Source organism: Pseudochaenichthys georgianus, chromosome 14 (genome assembly GCF_902827115.2).
Source record: "Pseudochaenichthys georgianus chromosome 14, fPseGeo1.2, whole genome shotgun sequence".
NCBI classification, from domain to species: domain Eukaryota; kingdom Metazoa; phylum Chordata; class Actinopteri; order Perciformes; family Channichthyidae; genus Pseudochaenichthys; species Pseudochaenichthys georgianus.
The window spans coordinates 26,931,710-26,952,966 of record NC_047516.1 but is presented as its reverse complement, the minus strand read 5'-3'; the positions used below and the strand labels follow the sequence as shown (position 1 = coordinate 26,952,966).

Sequence of the window (21,257 nt, the reverse complement as noted above, 5' to 3'; positions counted from 1 at the left end):
TGTGGGACATGAGAGCAGAATCTGCCCCCCATAAAAACAGCAGAGAGACTGTAAAGGAGGGGATAAAATGCAAAGCAGGGCAAGATGGGGCATGCAGAGGTAACTGGGCCAATGGCTGACAGCGGATGAAGTTACAGCTGAGGGACTGAAGAGAACACAGAATCAGAGGAGTTGGCATGGTCGATTTGAAGTGAGGAGGCCGGGGTCACGGCTTGAGAAAACCAGAGGAGGAGAAAAGGAAAACGGTAATGAGTGAGTTTACACATAAACACACTTATTCACAAAACGCACATTTAAAGCATAAATACGTAAAGACAGAAAGATTTATTAAATTAAAAATAGCAGTAAACTATTAGAGTAAAATGAGAACACACTGAGGGTTAAAGGGGGCCACATGACAAAGTACAACCATATTCTTCAATCTTTTCATCAGGTTAACAGAATATTCTTTGACATTTTTATTCACGTGTGAATAAAGTAGTGGGATAGTTTTGGGAACCACTCTATAAGACAAATCTTTATCTGTATGGATAATGTTAAAGGGAGAGCTGGTGCCAAGCCAGATATAGTATTCCAATCTAAATAATTGATTTCACCATTGTAGCATAGTTATTACCATGGGAAATATGAAATGACTTCTGTTTTTAAATCCTTGATAAAGGAGGGAGGAATGGTTGCATGTTCGGACATCCAGGGTTCCACACACTGCTAAAGAGTTTAACATTGGTTTTTAGGTGGACCAGAATTGATGACATGTGGTTGTTATACCATTGTTATCGTGAACAAAACATAAATAAGGACATAGTATCTGCTTGAAGATGAATGGATTTCATATCCTAGAGGGGATTAGTTATTGTGAAGACTCCACAAGGTATCTACTAATGTATTGTAAAGAACTTGAATTGACTTGATAAATAAGTGAAGATAAGAAGATGTATGGACCATAAATTAGTCAATTGGTAAATAAAAATAGCGGAAAAGAGGGGAACTATTAAAGGCAAGTGAAAAATCAGTCTAATACACACTGATACAAAAAAAAGGGGGGGGGCATGAAGGAAGTATGCACTGGATTTTTTATTCGTGTGTGAATTTGGTAGTGTTTTAATTTGTTACAGTATTGATCAGTTCAAAGGGAGAGTTTTAGTAACAGCTCTATAAGATCAGATAAATATTTATTTATATAGGTCATGTTGAAGGGAAAGCTGGTTCTAAACAAAATATAGTATTTCAATTTGAGGTACTGGTTTCATGTTCAGACACCCAGAGTTCCACGCACTGTGAAAGAGGGTAACATTGTTCTTTAAGTGCACCAGAATTGAAGATAAATTGATAGAATGAGTTATGGAATAAATAGCAGATCTTTACAGATCCTAGTAATGTTTTGACACAAGATAGTGAGGTACACATGTTTCTGAAATAGATCTATTAGTCATTTTAATACTAATTAGGTGTAAATGAATTGCAGTAGTAGTAATAGTACAATAAGGAAGTGACATTTTTTTGGCTAGACACTTTTCAGGGAATGTGGGAAACAGCAAGGAGGGGTTGGAGATATCTTGAACATTATAGTTGTAATTGTGAATTAATAAGTGATGGCGCTCCATATATACAGATTTGTATAGACGGAGGATGCTGGCCTGTGCTGGAACATCAAAGTCTCTGCAGAGCACAACACATGGCCAAAAAGACTGAGACCAACTGACCGACAGGGTAACTTGGGAAGGCACTGTCAATGACTGACTCTGCGGTGAACCTGACCAAACCTGACTTTACAACCTGACAGTGTGAGTGTGAGTGTGTGTATGTCTGCACCTGATCAGTGCAACTGCGTGATTTGAAACGATGACTAATCAAGCATGTTTTGGACTAACACATTATTTTTGTGTGATAATAATGTGTGAAATGAGAGAGGTTTCCTAACATTGCACAAAAGGGGAAACCGTATCTAATCTGGTTGATGATGTTTCACTCCCACAGGAGGTGGCTGTTTGCAGAATGTGAAACTCAAACTAGGAAATTTGGAATTCTGTTTCTTTTAGGACTGAATGATGGAGAGAAACACTCTCAAGTGTTTACTGGGAAAAATGTTTGGTATTGTCTTATAATCCATTATGGCCTGAAGGTTTTCTTCCCATACAGGTTTTTGTTTACACATGAGAGAATGTGTAAAAAAGGGGGAGTGTAAACTTTACAATGTACATTTTTCATTTAGGGACTGAAAGGAACCTGCTGCCCAACTCCATTGTTCAATCTGACCATTGATTGACAGTTTTAGAATTTACCTGCTCCATATCTGGGGATAAGAGGCTGTTTGGTGAATGTTGACATGTCTCTAGTATTGATTGAGTTATAGCAGGTAGCACAGGTAGAGAATCAGTGGCCAAGGGGCTACCAGAGAGATGTAAGTCCAGAATGAAATACTGGAGAGGCTGACCGGTGAGTAATGTGTCAACTAATGTTTCAACAGGTATTAAAGTAACTGAGGTTTGAAATGTAGAAAGAACATATTTACAGTTAAGCTAAAACATAGTAATGTAATGAGACAAAATGTGATTTGGACAACATCATGTAACTAGTCTGGTAAAGAAGTAAAAGCCATAGACTTTATTGTTTAGGTCATTATGGGGATATACATTTCATCTACATTTAGAAAGACATTTGATGACAGTTGGTGGGAATTTCTGTATTCATTTTTTCAGTGGGATAATATCTAAGCACTGACGGGTAGAAGCAGTATCACCAGGAAGCCATTCACTTTGTTAGTATTGTGATTTTGGTTGTTTTTGAATCCATAAGATTAGTGTGTTTCTTTACCAGAAACATTAACAGTTCAAATCATATTTTTTGATTTTTAATGGGATCTCAGGGATTTCATTTAAAAATAAATACAGATGCTTGTCAGAAATTCAGAGCTATTGAAATATGTTATTTTAATTTACCTAAAGATGTTGGGGTTCTTATTTAGTGGGCACAGTCCAAGATTCTGAAGCAGCACAATTAATTTAGAAAACCTGTGCACACACGTCTGTTGTTTTAAGATACCCCACCAACAGGCTCCAAGTTGCCACGCACTGGTGGGTTAAACAGCCGAGGGCCCCAGAGCCCGGAGCGTAGGCTTGAGGGATTTGTATCAGATTTCTCCACACAGGTTGCGGACGCCGAAAGAGGGACCCGAGACGCAGGAGGCTGACTGTCAACCCCAGGCTCTCCAGCCCCGACCGAGTGACCCAGAGGACATCCCGTGCCGTCCGCCTACAAGGAAAGGGGGACAACTGGTACCAATGTGCGGAGCCAGTGTGCGGCGGGGGAAAACACCTGCGAGGACCCTAGACGACATCAGGACGGATCGGGCTCTCATCATGGAGGTCGACTGGGAGGCATCATCATCGGAACGGAGAAGGAAGATCGGGAGGACATCTATTCAGCATCGACTCAGAAGCCGCCGTCAGCAGATCAGAGGGGACAAAGACACGGCAAGCCAGGACGGCACAGGGGACTCCACTCTCCGCTGAAACAGGAGTGTGGGTTAAGTGCAACAAGACGGTGTATGGAGCCAGCCAGGCCTGCCAAGCTATGGGCAGCCTCTACCATGACAGCTGCTTCACCTGCAGCGCCTGTAGTCGAAGGCTGAGAGGGAAGGCGTTCTACTATGACGCAGGAAGGGTTTTCTGTGAAGAGGACTTTCTGTACTCTGGGTTCCAGCAGTCTGCAGACAAGTGCAACGCAGGTGGACATCTAATCATGGACATGCAGGCCGGCAGGCCCTGGGGAAGTCTTACCGCCCCGGTTGCTTCCGCTGCGTCATCTGCAACGAGAGCCTGGACGGAGTGCCCTTCACTGTGGACACTGAGAATAAAAAGTATGGAGACTCAGCAGACAAGGATGCAGTTTTTTGCAAGTGCCTTGTGTAAATTGCACTCTCTTTTTAAGAGTGCAAAAGAGGGAATTGTAAGGAAATATTTGTATGTATTCGTGCAAACTGTGAAGAAGCTTGAAAATGATTTGTGTAGAAAACTGGGCTGGTTTTGGGCCTGCTAACATGTGGTTTTGTGAGGACAAAGGAAGAGGGGGAAGGTGTGGAGTTGACATAGTCATCTCAGATCCCTGTGATAAGGAAGCTGAGCCACTGGGATTGGGGACTTAAGATGTGGGGTGTTGATGATAATTTGGGCAGCCAATCACTGGTCTGGAAGGGAGGTGCAGATAACTCCTCCTTGGGTCAGCGAGGGATATAGACAGAAACCCCGCTGTGTTCGGTCTCTTTCTCCTCTGGCTGGCTGGCTGGCTGGCTGGCTGGCTGGCTCACGTGAGTATCAGGTAAATGTGGGATCCCACAGAACTGTATGTAATTTGTACTGTATTGATTGTACTTGATTGTATTGCATTGTATATTACCATTAAAGTGGATTATTGTTAAACGGTTACTTGTAGGTTCTGGGTTTCCTTCCTGTAAGATAATGGCTCGTGTAGGAACGCGAGGAGATTTAAGAAAGTGGACAAGTTGTCTACCAAATCTCCTAACAGTGTATGGAGGCATACATTTTATAGTCAAGGTGTCAAAACCGAAACAAAGCTGCAGCATACAAAGTCATTCAAATGAGCTGCACCTTTACCAACTTTGATGCAACACTTTAATGCATCAATAATTATAATCAAAACATATAATATATATATTGTTCTGAAATCGGCCTATTTGCATATAAGTATATTTTGATGCTAATATTTGCACTACTTGTCACAGAAGTAATCCTACACTCCGGTACTTCTACTTTACTTAAGATAAAAGATCTGAGTACTTCTCCCTCCTCTGGATATTATTTAGTTTGTCATACAGCCCCCCCCCCTTTTTTTTTGCAATCCTTGCAAAATCCTTACAATCCTGCCAAATCCTTGCAATCCTACAAAATTCTAAGCAATAACCATTTTGTGGCAATTCCTAGTAAATATTGTGTTTAGAATAGGATTTCACCAGATTGAGATGTGGCTTTGAGACATGTTTCTAAAATAAGATCTTCCATTTGCAAATCTCTGGAGATTACACACTGAAGTGAACTGAGGAAGAAAAACATTTTACAGATACAGTAGGAAACCTTTTCTGTAATATTTCAAGTTGTGCACACTGACATGGAATTTTATTAAGATGCATTTGTGACTTCTTTCCCTCTGAGAACAAAGATAAGGAATGCAAAGCACCCACTCGCGGTAAATGAAAGGAGAGACATTTCTGAGAGGGGTGAGAAACCCAAAGTGTTCCCCTCGCAAAATGATAATAAAACATAAGAGGGCTTACTGTCTGGAAATGGTGGCATTAGAGAAGGCAAATAAGCTGAACTGTGTGTGTGTTTGTGTTGAGATTATGTCATGCAGGAAGAGTGTGTCAGTGTAAACGATAAGGTTTGATTGCACAGAGAGAGAGAGAGAGAGAGAGAGAGAGAGAGAGAGAGAGAGAGAGAGAGAGAGAGAGAGAGAGAGAGAGAGAGGGGAGGAGGTCCGGTGTGTGAGTGGCAGATGTTGAGCTATTTATCAAGAAGTGGATTCCATTAATGTCTTTTCATTCACTTTGTGTGCTGCTTGTACAAACAAAACAAAAGGCAATAAAAAACCAGGAAATGCAGAATGTGAATGGGTTGATGTACACATGTTACTGTAAACAGAGTGACCCTGTGTGGAGAGAGGGAAAGAGAGAAAGAGGGAGGGAGGAAGATCAGCATGGGAGGGAGGGAGGGAGGGAGGGAGGGAGGAAGTCCTACCGCTCCAGGACTTCTCGTGAAGCACGTCAGACGTTACTTATGAGAAGAGGCAGAGGACCTTCGCCACCAGTGAAGCAGGGGTAACCAGGAGTGGAAGTGGAGAGTGGAGTGTTTGATATATGCAAGTGGGGTGAAGAGAGAGACCCTCCTCTCTGTGGGGTCAGCCGATGAGAGAAGATGAAGAACCAAATTACCAACGCCATCTCTGACTTCTTCTTTGAGTATGAGACCCCGCGCCAGGTGCTGGTGAGGAACAGGAGGGTGGGAGTGGTGTGCCGTATCATCCAGCTGGGGGTCCTGGCTTACATCATTGGGTAAGAGCAACACGTCCATCCCTTGCTACTGTAATGTTCAGAGGGGCACAGAGAACGTTGGGAAGAATACAAAATGACAGATTGACACGGTTATATCTTTCTGCTTGTGAAGGACTTCTAATTTACTACACATTAAGACTCTATTTGATCATATTTTGCTTCAGGGGCCTCCATCTGAATATATTTAGTTGCTAGATATAAAAATAACCAGATTTCTATAACTGTCAGTTATGGAAATAACCGTGGAAGTGAGACCTGTGACCATAACAATAGTCATTATTATGACTCTCACCCACATTGGGATCACTTCTATAGTGATTTAAGAACTGAAAAAGGAACTATTCCCCATTTTTCCTGGGAACCTGGTCTAGATTGACATAACCTTGATGTCTTTATTTTGCTACGGTGATCAAAAAGAAAGCACAACTGACTGTTGGAACTGTTAGAAATGTTTGATGACAAAAGGGCCAAACACATGTGATCTTATCATCTGCATTGCTCAAGTTGAGACTTAAAATATAAGGCATGCTTGTTATTTTACGAACATTAACTCCACACACATGCTTAGACATGTCCTGGGAACAATTCTTCAGAAGGGATAGTCTGTTAGAAATTCCTTGATGTCCGTTTGTGCATGTTAGCGCCTGTGTATGAGGGTGTGTGTCTCATCACCTCTGAGCAGCAGAACCTGAGGAGTGACAGACATGCTGAGGCATATGCTAACAAGCATCACAATCAATTGCTGCCCAAATCATTGCCAAACGGCTGATGACATTAAAAATGAGCAAAAATGTGATAGAGACAGACATATCCGAGAATGTCTTCTCTTGCTCAGGGGAAGGATTTTTGAAGGGTATGATAAACTGGTTGCTTTGGCCAACTATTATTCTTTGTGGTAATTTCTTTTGTCATGGTGGTTTAATCTTGATATTCCTTGGAGTCAAGCCATTACAAGACATCTGAATTATCATTTTTGTTCATTTCAAACCATGAAAAATAGGGGTTAACTGTGAAATGGGATTTTAGTTTCTGCTATACTCTGAGATAAAGGATAGTAAAAGGAATATCCACAGTGACATTCAAAAGGTCTCGTTTCCCTTTTAGTATGAAGGTTCTCGGTGCATGACAGAGCTTCCTTTCTCTGCTGTCTTCCCACCTGTCATCCACCTTTTGGTGATGGGCATGAAATTTGATGCAATAATAAAGCTGTTCAGATTTTTCTCTTCAGGATTTAGGCAGCAGGCTGACAGGTCAGAGCAGAAGCCATCATGTCTCTTTCGAATTTAACCTTAGACTTGCCTCAAATACATCTCTTATTGTACTTTTTATTATTTTAATTAAATACATATTTACTTGTTGATACACTTATTTTATGTATATATTTGAGCACTTTATTATCTGCTTCATTCTCATAAGATTGTATGCACCTTTCTCCAGATGGGAGCACTCATTAGACGGTGCTCTGCATACATCTCTCCCACATATATTCTTTTTAATAAACCAATTAAATATAAACCTCTTACAGCAGAAACCAAAGACTTGTTCAACGGCAGCCTTAGAAAACCATAATTAATTCTTGTCTTGTCACTTTTAAGTTGACAAAAATGTCAATCTTTCTGTTTGCATTAATTGTGATGATTTAGCTTGCCTTTTGTCTTTCTCATTTGTGTCTCACCAAACGAGCAGTAATCTCTGAGCCCTGGTGTGTTGGGAAGAGAAGCTCTCCGCACATAAAGGAGCTTCTCCTCGCCTCTCTGTCGGAACAGATACAGATCTCACTGAGACGGCTGTTTTGGAGGGCCATTCCACTTTTTTCACGCTCATATTTTCCTTTATTTCATTAATGTACTCTATTTCTTTTCCCCTTCTTTTTGAATGTAAACTCCGATTTACATAATTTGATTAGCCTAACTGATAGAAGTTGTGGCTTGAAGCTCATTGAGCAGACGGCACCCTATTTCTGTCTGCAGATGAAGGATGTTTCTGTTCGTCTCTAGCTGTAAGGTACTTTCATCGTCCAATAAAAAATGAACTTGTGCTGCAATGCATGATGTCTTGTAGGCTTTCTGCTGGGGTGGTGATTGCTTTCCACACCCAACATAAAATAGTTCTGCAAGTGTATGTGTGTGTGTGTGTGTGTGTGTGTGTGTGTGTGTGTGTGTGTGTGTGTGTGTGTGTGCGTGCGTGCGTGTGTGTACATACAATATCTTCCCAGTGCACACCAGCTGTTGCCCATATCTCCTGGCCAAACACACAGATAGAGTAACACAAGGAGAAGCTTTGCTATGGAAAGATCAAAAAGTAATGCATAAGTACTGTGTCCAAGTGGGACCAATCAAATCTGGGATATTTAGCATCTGGCTTTAAACCAGGATCAACAGTGGATCCCACATCCTTTTTTGGATTTTCTTCAAGTAAAATAAAAACAATGTGGCAAGTTTAAAGTCCTGCATTCCAAATCTAAGTATGAGAAAATGTCTGTATTTAAAGCAAAGGTCATAGTTCTAAATAGAAATGGCCACTGATATTGTATTTGTATTAATTAAAGGTTGAATAATTAATCCACTTTGGGCCTCAGATAGTTATTTAAATGAAACCATATGAGAAGTTTCTGAAGGAAATGTCTCTTTGGTGTAACTACTTACATCCCATTCATACATCTGAAACAGCACAAGGGGCCCCAACTGGCAACAAGCCAGATATGTTAGCAACAGCTCTTGAGCAATGCATTGTAAATCATAATCTTAACATATATATCATATATAGCTTCCAAATAAACGTAGCGGCACAAAAAGTAAAGTGCCCTCTGTACTGTTCTTCGATTGAAATAATTCGGCCTCTGTAAGTGACAAATACATACTTATTTAACCCAGACTAAATAATCACGTAACATACTAAACTATGGCCATATACTGTACGTTTTGTGATGTTTACCGCATGCTGAAGTATAGGAATAATTAGCAAATCAAAAAATTACGGCCAGCAGCCTAAAAAAACAACATTCGAGTTGAACAAATAGAGCGATATGGTGGATAGTTGGCCTCTGTTTGCACTGATAAACAGGCAAATTGATCTTTTAATATGACACTAGGATTACTAATATAAATACAATCTGTGGATCTGTTCAATTAACTGGAAACATTTAATAATTCATAACAAATTAACACAGTTAACACTGCATGTCTACTAAACCACTGATTTACCTACTAGACCTGTTTTCACTTTCCTAACAGACTCCAACCCTTTCATGATGCATTTTTGACCTATTTTAAAACATGAAGAGCTGTTATTTGAAATGTGTGTTCTCTGTAATCCAATATGTCAGTGGTGGTAAATTGACAACCTTTAAACGACCACCATGACATAGCACAACCACAGTGACTTGCACATGTATCCTGCTGGCATGTGGGATTGCAGTGCAGAATGTCAACATCAGCACTATACATGTCCTTGCCTGTGGGGATGCATGTTTAGCAAGTGTAAAATGGGAATCTGTTGGAACTGACATCATGCTTTCTGTGTCTCGTACAGGTGGGTGTTCATCTACGAAAAAGGCTACCAGTCTACAGACATAGCAGTGGGCTCCGTATTCACCAAAATGAAAGGAGTGGGCTACACCAGCATAAACGGGTCAGAGAGAGTCTGGGATGTGGCCGACTACGTCTTTCCCTCTCAGGTTGGTGACTGGTTGGCTGAAGATCTTCACACATGCAGGAACATCTAAATGTGTGCTCATCACATGACTCCTAATTGGTCCACAATTAGTTTTCCAAGTCACCGGCCATTGATAGGGTAATCTGTACAGTCAGATGTCATAAAGTCAACATGTACAGTCCATAACAACTGTCAAAGTGAATACACATCAGGCTGAGTCAGAACACTTTGAGCAAAGCTGGTCAGATCGTCAAAAAGCAGTCCCGCTTTTAAAAACTAGAATGGATGCAAGATCCGTTCGAATAGGATAACGTGCAAACAGATTTTCAGAAGTTACTAATGGTTTGTACATTTTAACTGGATGCTATCTTTTTTTGTCAACATTAAGGTGTCTGTGTGCTTTCAAAGTGCATGCTATAAAAAACCATGCCATCAACTCCACAAAGAGGGACTCTAGTCAAATATACTGTATGTATATTTGTTGACCTTGAATGGCGCTGTGTCCTGTTATCTGTGGGAAATACATAAAGAGACACTGTGAAGATCGTCATGTTTGCTTTGAGGTCTGGGTGTTGGCCCATTTGTCAGTTCAGTGTGGTTTTAGCACACGGTTTAAACCAGACCAATATAATGACAAGGCCACTTAGGTTGAGAGTCTCACACTTTGATCAGGTAGAGCAAATATTACTTCTTATTTATTCTGAAAAGTAAATATTCGCCTATATCTTGTTGATATTGCCTCATTGCCTATATAAAATAAATGCATTATTATTATTATTATTATTACCTATCATATATCACTTGCATACATGCTTTCCTTTGATTTAGTTTGAGAGAAACTTCATGATTTAGGCCTTACCTTATGTTCTGTTTATGACGAAAAACTTAAAAGGTAAACGGCACCAACGCAGCATAACCTTTGAGAGGATCTAGCATCTTGTCTCCTGCCAAACATTATCAATGATTCCACTTCAAATCAAGAAAATTCCCATGGACATAAAAGTTCTAAAAAATGGTCAGATTGTATATCAATATGCAGATAAATATTCACTTTTCTTTTCTGACAGTTAGATGAGACGATCGGCTAGATATGAAGCTAAAGCCAGTAGCTGGTTAGCTTAGATTAGCACGTTCACTCAGAGTAAACATGTGAACTCTGGATAATGTCTCGAAAATTAGAAGGGCTCTCACTTCCTGCTTTGGTATAGGTTGTCAAATGTGCATGAATGATGTAAGCCAAAGTTTTTCTCCACTTTTTTTTCTAAAAGCATCTTAAAGTTCACAAATGAATATGTTATTCCTATTTCATACAGTCAGGCCCAATTCCAGCGATTCTCTTGGGCAAGAACTATTTGAGCAAATGAAACCCCTGTGAACCACACACATGTCACTTTTACTAAACTTTGAAGAGAATAAACAATCTAAACATCACAAAGGAATTGAGTTAGTTGAGAAGATTGGTACCGCTCTCATAGTGGTAACAAGCAAACATTTGTATTAAATGTCCATTCAGTCCTGTCCAGAGAACTGACTATTTGGTATGTAAAAGTGATGGTTTCAAGGTGTTTTACTGTATCTCAGCAGCAAGGGATTCATGTTTGACAGGCTGTTTACAATAACATGTTGCCTAACAACTACTGCATGCTTTATAATGGCATTTAACGGTATGTATATATAAATGAGATTTAAAAAGCAACATATTAACTAATTCAATTATTTAACCTCAGGGAGATGCATCTTTTGTGGTGATGACAAACTACATCATGACTGAAGGTCAGAAGATGGGAAAGTGTCCAGAGGTACGTCAAAAAACCTCCCTCCCCCTTTTTTCTTCTTCGTCCCTTCTTTTCCTTCTGACTTAAACATGTCCATAAATAGTCAGACTTAACAGAAACTGCATCATTCCAAGACTGTTTCTGTGAGTGGGTAGTAATTGTGTAGCTGTAGCAGAATGCCTTGTTTAACTCAATCCCCTCAAGATGACATAAAAAGCAATTGTTGACATCCACATTCCACAGTCGTGTCCACACAATGACCCCACTCTCTTGTTTGTAACAGCTCCACGGAAAGCACAACTGCAGCTCAAACGCTGACTGTGAAGGGGGGAGTTTCAAACGTACGGGACATGGTAAATCCTGACGGCCTGACAGTGTGTGGCGTCAGCAGTCCTCACTGAACGTCTGTCCATCTGAGGGCAAACTCAGATCAGCCTTGGCTTTCTGTTATTTGTTCTTTTTGCTAGGGATGAAAGACCTTCTAGAAAACGTAATATTTTTAACAGTATCATTTGGAGTTTTTGAAATGTCTGAGGTGTCAGATTATTACCAACAGCAGATGGCATTCGGTTTGGAGAAGCAGACAGAAGTAGTGGTTAGTTAGTTTGTGTTACTGTGTGAATCTTTGTGTTTTAAGGTCTGTTTCATATTTATCAAAGTCACATGATAACACAAACACATTTTGTGATCAAGGCAAGGGTTGACTACCATCAGGTCTAAGAGGTATGTCCTAATTTCCTCATTCCAGTTAAAGTTGGCCTTTTTTTTAGGTGTCTAAACTACATTTGCTACATTTGAAAACGCCATACACTATAGGTGATACTCTGACTATAGATAGGAACCTTTAACATCCCTAATTAAAACAATTCAAACTATCACTTTCAAGCAAGTGAAAGGACCCAGAAGTATGGAAGGAACAGAAACCTGTAAGGCTATTGGAGAGGTGTATTTGCATAATGGGTTGTGGCTCTTGAGGACTGCTAATTGATGGGATCACACACCAAACTTCAGTGTCGCTGCTTAGATACACATGTAATCCAAACAATACCTTGGCAAGCAAAGAGAAAAAATAACAGTTTTGAATCAACAACCTCAGTCTTAGCAACTAAACACATAGCGTGTGCAAGTAAAAATCTATCCTTAAGCAATTAGAAACACACGGTATAAATATATATATTGAATAAAAACACACAGGTGCCACTATAATTACTGTTCATATGAGCCGACACAGTCATAGGCACACAGAGACATTGAAAACAAATAACCATTCAGACAAGCTTTTTAATAGGTCCTAAAATACACAGTATTGTGGGCAAGTTCAAAGAGCAGTTACATACATTTATTGTCCTCCATCTGCCTTGGGGATAAACTCGGAGCCTTTTATGGCCTGTGTGCCCAACGTCAACTTTAATAAGACCATTGTTAGCCAAGGCTTTAGATCTGTCTCTTTCAGACTGGTCAAATTCACCTCGAGGTGCCAGTATCTCTTTAGAGGTGGCCTACTGTCTCTATGTTTGTAGACAAGTAAACAGCGAGGGCGCGCCTTAAGCTAAACCTACTTGAAGCTGAGCAAAAAGCGTGCTGGAGAACTGTTGGTGAACTCATCCAGCACATGATGAGAAAGACTGATACCAACAAAGTGAATCACACGCAGAGAAATTCGAGGGTAGGATCAGGAAGAGATAAAGGAAACAGCTTCTTCAGCGCTTGCTTTGCTTCTCTTTTATATCTTGCTTGCTGCTGTTGATGCTAATTTGAGATAAGAGGGTAAAAGTGGAAGCAGAGCAAGTTTGCTTTTATGTTAAAGCCTATACGTTTTTATTTTTCCACCGCTGCTTGAAACACTTGCTCCAGATTTTAGTTTTGTGTCTAATGCTGAACTCTAGTGTGTTTTTGTTTCAAGGGCAAATGACTGGTGAATGTGTGAACGAGACCAAGACCTGTCAGGTTTTAGCCTGGTGTCCTGTCGAGGATGATCTCGTCATACCTGAGTATGTGACAACACTCAATAATTCATACTGATAATGAAACGTAATTAATGAAGTGGATCACTTCATTATCTGCACATGAGAAATATCAAATGTGGTGATTTCTGCACCTCAACATGCTGGATTTACTCTTTTATTTTCTCTTTATTCCCTTGTAGTCCTCCTATGCTGATGTCTGCTGAGAACTACACGCTGTTCATCAAAAATTCAGTCACTTTCCCCTTATTTGGCGTCTCAAGGTGATGGACATAATTAATATATTGTGAAGTTTGGCTTTGCAGAGGCTTACATTTCCCCCCCAAATGTAGACCATTACCTATGTTCGCAATCCTAAACCAAGTAATAACATTTTTTGTTTCAAATAAAGGCATTCACAATCTTCATGGCATTATGAAGATTGTAGGATCCTGTGTTTTTACTCATAATAGGAGCTAAAAGTCTGGATTTTCGGTTTTTACTTAACTAATTTTGACTTTTCTATTTGTAGTATCCCCCTCACAAGTCCCTACACTCTAAACTCTAACAGCATGCAAGCAATATATATAACCCTATTTGCCTATTATAGCTATATGCTTGAGGAGAATGAATATTAAGAAATCCACTTCAGTTAATCTCTGGATGATATTTAAGGATAGGCGATGGTTTGGTGCTTTTAATTGTGTCAAGACAATTTCAGAGTGACTTCATCTATAATATGCGATAACCAAATTTGAGGTTATTATGCTTCAAAGCACAATAAAATAGCTCTATGTATAACTATGTCTCTTAACAATTGTGCTTTCAGGAGTAACCTGGTGGAGGGCATTGATGCTGGATACATCAGAAAATGCCTTTATCATCCTGAAAATGCTCCACTGTGTCCCATATTCAGACTAGGAGACATAGTTAAACTGTCTGGCTTCAATTTCGAAACAATAGCCACAGTGGTAAGTAAGCTGATCTACTTAACACTGAATGGAAATAAATGATTTGTCAGGTGGAGAGAGGCAGATGTTCTCTTCATCTATAGTCACTGCTGCACATGGATTGTCTTTCTGTGCTTTGTTTCTATAGTTTCATGGTGTTATAATTAGGGTTGCCAACCGTCCCGTATTAGCCGGGACGCCCCGTATTTGAGCCAAAAGGGGCGTCTCCCGTACGGGACTTCGTTTGTCCCGGACTCCCGTCTAAAGGGACAAATGAAAAAAATATGTTTCTGTTTGCGCGCAATGCAGTGTGTCTGGCTGCGTGCCTGTGTGTTTGTGTGTATGGGAAGGGCGCTAGGACCGCTTAGTTGACAGGGCAGGCACAATGCTCGCACGTGTGTGTGTGTGTGTGTGTGTGTGTGTGTGTGTGTGTGTGTGTGTGTGTGTGTGTGTGTGTGTGTGTGTGTGTGTGTGTGTGTGTGTGTGTGTGTGTGTGTGTGTGTGTGTGTGTGTGTGTGTGTGTGTGTGTGTGTGTGTGTGTGTGTGTGTGTGTGTGTGTGTGTGTGTGTGTGTGTGTGTGTGTGCGTGTGTGTGTGTGAGAGAGTCAGTCAGCTGATTGATGGGAAAATGCTGGGGAAATGGTTGGTTGAAGGATAACATTAAGTCTAATAATGATGTACCGTGCATGTTCACATCATGTATACTTTGCATTACTTAATACCATTTTTCAAATATTTATTTTTTAACATTTTGGACAAAATAGCCAATTGTACATCGAGGTGCCCAGATGTCCATAGTGCCCACCTATCCGATTTGAACATGCTGATGTACAATGTGATGTAGTAGCCTAATGCAGGTGAAAGACCATTGTGTTTGTATTGTGTTATAGGTAGGCTATGCATAGTTTTCTATGCATTTTGAGGTTTTTGGGGGGTTTGACCCCCAAAAACATTTTCGAACCCTAGGGGCTGGCTTCCCCAAAAGAATTAAATAACATAACCCTAACCTAACCCTAACCCCGAAATAAAGTAACAAAAAAAAGTAACTAAATCCGCCAGAAACCCGAAAATCTACGCGCGCATGCATGTGTCCCGTTTCTCAATTTCTGGAAGTTGGCAACCCTAGTTATAATGGAGCCTTGTGTTTTTACTTATGTGCTTGTCTTCTCCCAGGGAGGGGCTATTGGTGTTGTGGTGGACTGGACATGCAACTTCGATGTGGCTGTAACACACTGTAAACCAAAGTACACCTTCCACGGTCTGTACGGAAACCCCGCTGAGACAGACAAAGCCAGAGCTTCAGTGGGCTACAATTTCAGGTGTGAATATACTTCACTGAATAAACACAGACTTCAGTTTTTGTTTGACACTGAGGAAGCAGGCCCTTCTTGTGATATGATGGATTCATTTAGGGAAATATGCATATTTGCTTTCTTGCAGAGAGATTCCTAAACTGATTGATACCACTTTCATGTTTGTGCGCTATGAAGCTAGCGCCAGCAGCCAGTTAGCTTAGCTTAGCATTAAGTCTGGAAAAAGGGTTGAAAGTTCTACACATATACATAAAGAGTTGTTAGTGAGTGAAGATGTGCTCAAAAGTGGACTGTTACCTTTGGACACAGCTAGGCTAACTGTTTCCCTCTGTTTATTGTTTTATGCTAAGCTAACTAGTGTAGCCCTGTATAAAACTGACATGGTGAGTGGTATTAATCTCTTTCCCTATTTCTCCGCACGAATGATAATATGTGTATTTCCCAAAATATAGAAGTGTTGAAGTCACTGTCTCTGAATTAACTGCATGAAAAAAATCAAAAAGACTGCCAATGCAGAAGTCTATTTTTATTTCATTTAATATTTACTTTTGTGTAGGTATGCTCAGCATTATATGGAGGACAGAATTCCGAAGAGAACTCTCTTCAAAGTGTTTGGGATCAGGTTCGATATCATTGTGCAATCATTGGTGAGTAATACATTTTAATCTTTTTAATTCGATTTTTTCAAAGGGAATGTTTATATCACCTGCACTCTGTTCTTCACAGGCAAGAAAGTTTGATATCATCCCAACCTTAACAGCTATAGGCTCTGGAGTGGGCATCTTTGGAGTGGTAAGTTGTACACTAATGCCCCTTTCACACCAGTGCTTTTTAAGCTCCGGCTCGGAGCTGGAGCCTGAAAGGCGCCGGTTTTTCCTGTTCACACCGCAGCGGCGCCAGCTCTTAGCTCCGGAATCGGGTTCACTTTCAGCTCCAAAAAATGGTCGGTCTAGAGGCAAGAGCTTCGGAGCTAAGAGGTGGCGTCGCTTACGTCTCTCTTACGTCGAGGCGTGCAGGAAACTAAACCCACCTCCCCTGAACATGGGTCGACTGTTATGCCTGCCTACAAGCAGTAGTGCTTATAAACACACTTTATAAAGTCAGGCAACACTAACCAGGCTTCGTGTGATTCTGTTTATTTGTACCTTACTTTGACCATCCGTTCACTGTTATCGATCATTGTGGAGAGAGGCAGACATGTTGTTTTGTATTATTGCAGCTATCGGATGCAAGTAGTCAGTTTAGCTTCGGTTGCTATGCTAACATCACCCGTTTTATACCAGAGAAACTTTCATAACAGCGTTGTGATACCAAACAGCGTCAATTCAGACTGACACACATTCACTTAGGCTAAGGGGAACTGGGGATATGCATCAGCTGCTTGTGTGAGTCGGACAGTGAATACTTTAGAGTGGCCGCTGCAGTGTGAGCTAACCGGGAGCTAACGGGAGAATAAACTCCTGTGGAAGAGCAGCCAATACTGCAGCGGTCGGTAAATGCTGCAGAAACACATTAATAAACAATGAACCACGGCTCTCTGGAGCAAAGTATAAGGTTGGAGAAGTCGTTATTCAATTTATTCTGGCTTCGTGTGATTAAAAGCAACACGATCATCGACCCAACGCAGATCCCCATTGTTGTTGTTGTTGTTGTGAGCGCCGTAATGGCTGCCGTTGGGGAGCAAATCAGCGATGTAAACGGTGACGTCATGACGCAGCAGGGGCAGCTCTGGGGCGCCAGTGGGCGGTGTGAACAGAGCGGGAGCTGAAAAGGGAAACCGGAGCTGAATCAGAAAAGCTCCCGCTCGGAGCTCGAAAGGGAAAAGCGCGTGTGAAAGCCGCATATCTCAGTGGTTCCCAACCGCCAAAGATCGCAGGGGGTGCGCCAGGCCTCAGATGATTTGAGGCCAAATATCATATTTAGACTTTTTTTTTTTTTACATATAATTGTAAGGCAATACATGATTGTCAGTAAAAGCCTTGTCTCTACATTACAATAAAATATAAAAAATAATTGATTAATTCATTTGAATAAAAATTCAAGTTAGTATTAAAGGCATACAAAGACAGAAATGTATAATTCTTTCTTTAATATAAATGTTTCTTCTGCCCATAAAGTGTCCAAACCAGGCTTGTCTGGATAAGCGAATTTTTAAAACATAGTCATTGTCCATGCCAATTTCAGTTGGATTATTTGTTACAGTTGCTCCAATCAGATCGGTCTCCTCCATTTTGTAGATTATTTACGATTTTTGAATCCACATAAAAACATCGGCAAAATCCGGTTTACTTTGAGCATGTGTTTTAAACAGTTTAATCCCTTTGTGAATTGTTTCCACTTGCGCCGTCCTTTAATTTCTTCATACAGCGGGAATCCAAATGAATTAATCCTGAGTCCAATAACCATCAAAGTCACTCCAATAGTGCTCCTTAATTACGCTTTCATCCTCCTTTAACAAAATACTTCACATTCATCCAGTTTGTGACAGTAGTTGTAGCATTTGAGACTTTTAAACTTTAATTACCGCTGTTGCGCGTCCCCCCCCCTAGTGTGTGTGGGGGGGGGGGGGCTCTTGGGAAAAAAGGTTGGGAACCACTGCACTAACTAACCAATCATTATTTATCATCTTTGTCATAATTCACATAATAACTATAATATTTCTGATTTTACAGGCAACCGTAGTATGTGACTTGGTGCTGCTGTATTTGCTACCAAAAAGAGCATTTTACAAGAACATGAAATTCAAATACACAGACACACATGCACAGGTAAGCCCCATGACGCATGCAAAGTGATCATGTGATGTGAATTCTATTGTGATGTGAACTCAGTTTGAACACAGGATGGCAGCAGAGAGGCCTTTAACAGAGGTTTCTCCCATTTTTCCCTTTAAACTGTGGGTTTTCTCTGGAAGTTTTTCCTTGTACGATGTGAGGGTCTAAGGATAGAGGGTGTCGTTTTTCTCATACTGATATTCTGAACAATCTGTGCTGTTGTATTTGCTGTAAAGTGTCTCTACTTTAGGCTATTTTTATTATATGTACAGCACTTTGGCTCGACCAAAAATCGTTTATAAATGTGCTATATAAATAAAACTTGATTTGAACAATCCTAACAGTCTCTAGGTCAGGGGTGCCCAACTTTATTTGAACCGAGAGCTACTTTTAAAGTTTCCAGTCTGCCGAGATATACCAGTCCAAATAGAGAGGCGTAGCCATTAATGACAGCCTACTACCAGGTAAATACACACTACTTGTATAAAACTGACCTTTGTACGATTAATACTCCATAAAATACTGCAGATTCTTTATCTTACCTCTTTCTAATCTACACACATACAAGTATTTAACTGAAGTTACACACCAGTGTTGTTGATATGAGTTGGAGTTTATTCACACGTCACATACTACAGTGGGTAATGTTTTCAAGAAACATTGAACAGTGCTGCCACATATGACACAGGGAAAAAAGAAAAGACTCTGAACCCTTTCTTTGCCATTATATAAAAATAGTGTTGCTACAAAGGTATAAATTAGGCTTACTAATAAGACAACTCAGATCTGAAGCTATTCTCGAATAGCTAATTTTCTTTATCTGAATATATTTTGGATGAAGTTCAGTTCTTGTGAAGGAATAATAAACATCACAACTATATACCCAACACAGAAGAAGAAACCTTCTGTCTAGACTAGAGGAATCATTAACCCACAAAATGATCATTTGTAGGCTATATCAATTACTCACCACGTCTTGAAGAAATCTTTGATGATCTTGAATGCATGCACTGTAAACAAAAAATCCGGAAACAGAGAAAAGTCTTGATCAATAAAAGTTTACACGGATAGCCAATAAAACCCCTTTTCACAACTCTTTCAGTTTAATTCAAGTCTTATTCATCCAGTTTAATGCCCACTACTTCACAAACAACTATAATATCTGTTCGCTTTGAAGGCCTTTTTAGAGATTGTCATGGCTAAATTATTGATGTACAAATGATCATTTTAAATGTGAAGAACTGTGTTTATATTATACATTCTATGGTTTATACCCATAACATTCAGAGTAGGGCAGCTTGAAACAGCATAGCCATTTTATCTGATTTTATCTCCAATCCCTTTCCAGACAGTTTCCCTCTAACTGAAACAGGCAGAACATTTCTTATTTACAGACAGCGAGTGGCTTGGTTTAGAAACAAGTGACTGTAGTGTTGCCCCATTGACGCAAATGCAAGACAAGGCCAAGGCACTGGCCAGACTGACGTGAGTGTGTGTGTTAACATTTAGACAGTAAACTAGATCATTGTTCATGTAGTCTATCATGTGACGATGAGGGGAATCCATTTATTGTTTTTCTGAGATCTCTAAATGGAGTTTACTTTTAATCTACAGGACCCTGACTCAGAGGCAGGTAGCACAGAGACTGAGGTATCTAACGTAAAATATTAATGAATTTCTTATCTGTACGGAAGAACAGAGGCAAGGTAACTTTATTATCGTTTGTGAGCAATGCTGTCCAAAACCTTCATATGTCCTACAAGAGAATAACTCTAGTGTGACACAAAAAACAGCAGTTCAAATCAAGTGGTTGAACTTTCAATATACTTTGTATCATGCAGTTGGTCTTCATTACAACTATTAAAACGGCCTAAAAAAGCCTATCCCGATATGTTACAAGGGAAAGAAAGAAAATGTTTGCCTTTTACAAATAATTGCAGGACTTGCAGGCTTAAAAAAAAGCATATATACGGAGGAGATATCTCGTATGTAGATCAAATTAGGGCAATGTTGGTGTTGGCCAACACTGCAGGCAACAGCAATTCAAATTTACATTGCCTCTCTGGACTTCCGTATACATGCAATGTTCCTGTGATGGCTAAAATTGTAATTTTCTGCTATTCCTGTAGAAGTGACCTGGGAGCAAACTTTTAAGGTGGGACTTTGAAGGATAACTGAACTGGGACCCTGACGGACAACAAACGGACAGAAAAGGACACAATGCAAAGCCATTGTTCCATGTGCACTCTATTTATTCAGCAGGATCTTCTACCAACAATATCTTCCTTCTCTTACAACCACTCTGAATTACTATGACTCTCGCTGTTGTATGTAGAGCTTTAGTGCAGCTCAGATGTTTGTAGTTCGGTTTGCTTTTGTTTTCACTCTGGGTGTAACCTTCACATCCTCCATATTCGTGCAGGTAAAAGAAAACTTCCTGGCTACCTAAGTGCTTTTGTATGTACACAAATCATCCATAACTCATCCATGAATGAGTGTCAAAGCCAATTATGCACACATGACGTGCAGACGTGCCACTGTCTGACTGATCTATCACCGTGTGCACCTTGTGATTGATATTTCAATAAATGTGAACAAGAGTTTTTTTCTGTCTCATTGCAAACAGCAAAACAGGCAACATGTGTAAATAACTCAGAATGTATTTTTTATTGTCTCTGATTATGTCTGGGCTTCCAAAAAGCATGCAAAAAATAGCTTCTTCATATATATTGGTACATATTTACATTGCATTTCATAGGGATGTGCCATGCTTCTGTTTTTGAAT

General features: G+C 40.1%; 1 protein-coding gene across 3 annotated transcripts; it reads left to right on the top strand.

The window, feature by feature from the left end:
* Positions 1-5,781: 5,781 nt before the first annotated feature.
* p2rx1 (purinergic receptor P2X, ligand-gated ion channel, 1) lies at positions 5,782-21,072 on the top strand. 3 transcript variants are annotated; one of them, XM_034098648.1, is made up of 13 exons: positions 5,782-6,064; positions 9,596-9,740; positions 11,446-11,517; positions 11,777-11,834; positions 13,397-13,484; positions 13,640-13,720; positions 14,266-14,407; positions 15,559-15,704; positions 16,255-16,345; positions 16,425-16,490; positions 18,371-18,466; positions 20,087-20,122; positions 20,602-21,072. In XM_034098648.1, the coding sequence occupies exons 1-13, from the start codon at positions 5,928-5,930 to the stop codon at positions 20,605-20,607; spliced, it is 1,164 nt and encodes a 387-aa protein (XP_033954539.1). In that variant the 5' UTR covers positions 5,782-5,927; the 3' UTR covers positions 20,608-21,072. The 3 variants fall into 3 exon arrangements, with proteins under 3 accessions (XP_033954539.1, XP_033954538.1, XP_033954540.1); XM_034098647.1 differs by having other exon boundaries at positions 11,777-11,846; XM_034098649.1 differs by lacking the exon at positions 20,087-20,122 and having other exon boundaries at positions 11,777-11,846.
* The last annotated feature ends 185 nt before the right edge of the window (positions 21,073-21,257 follow it).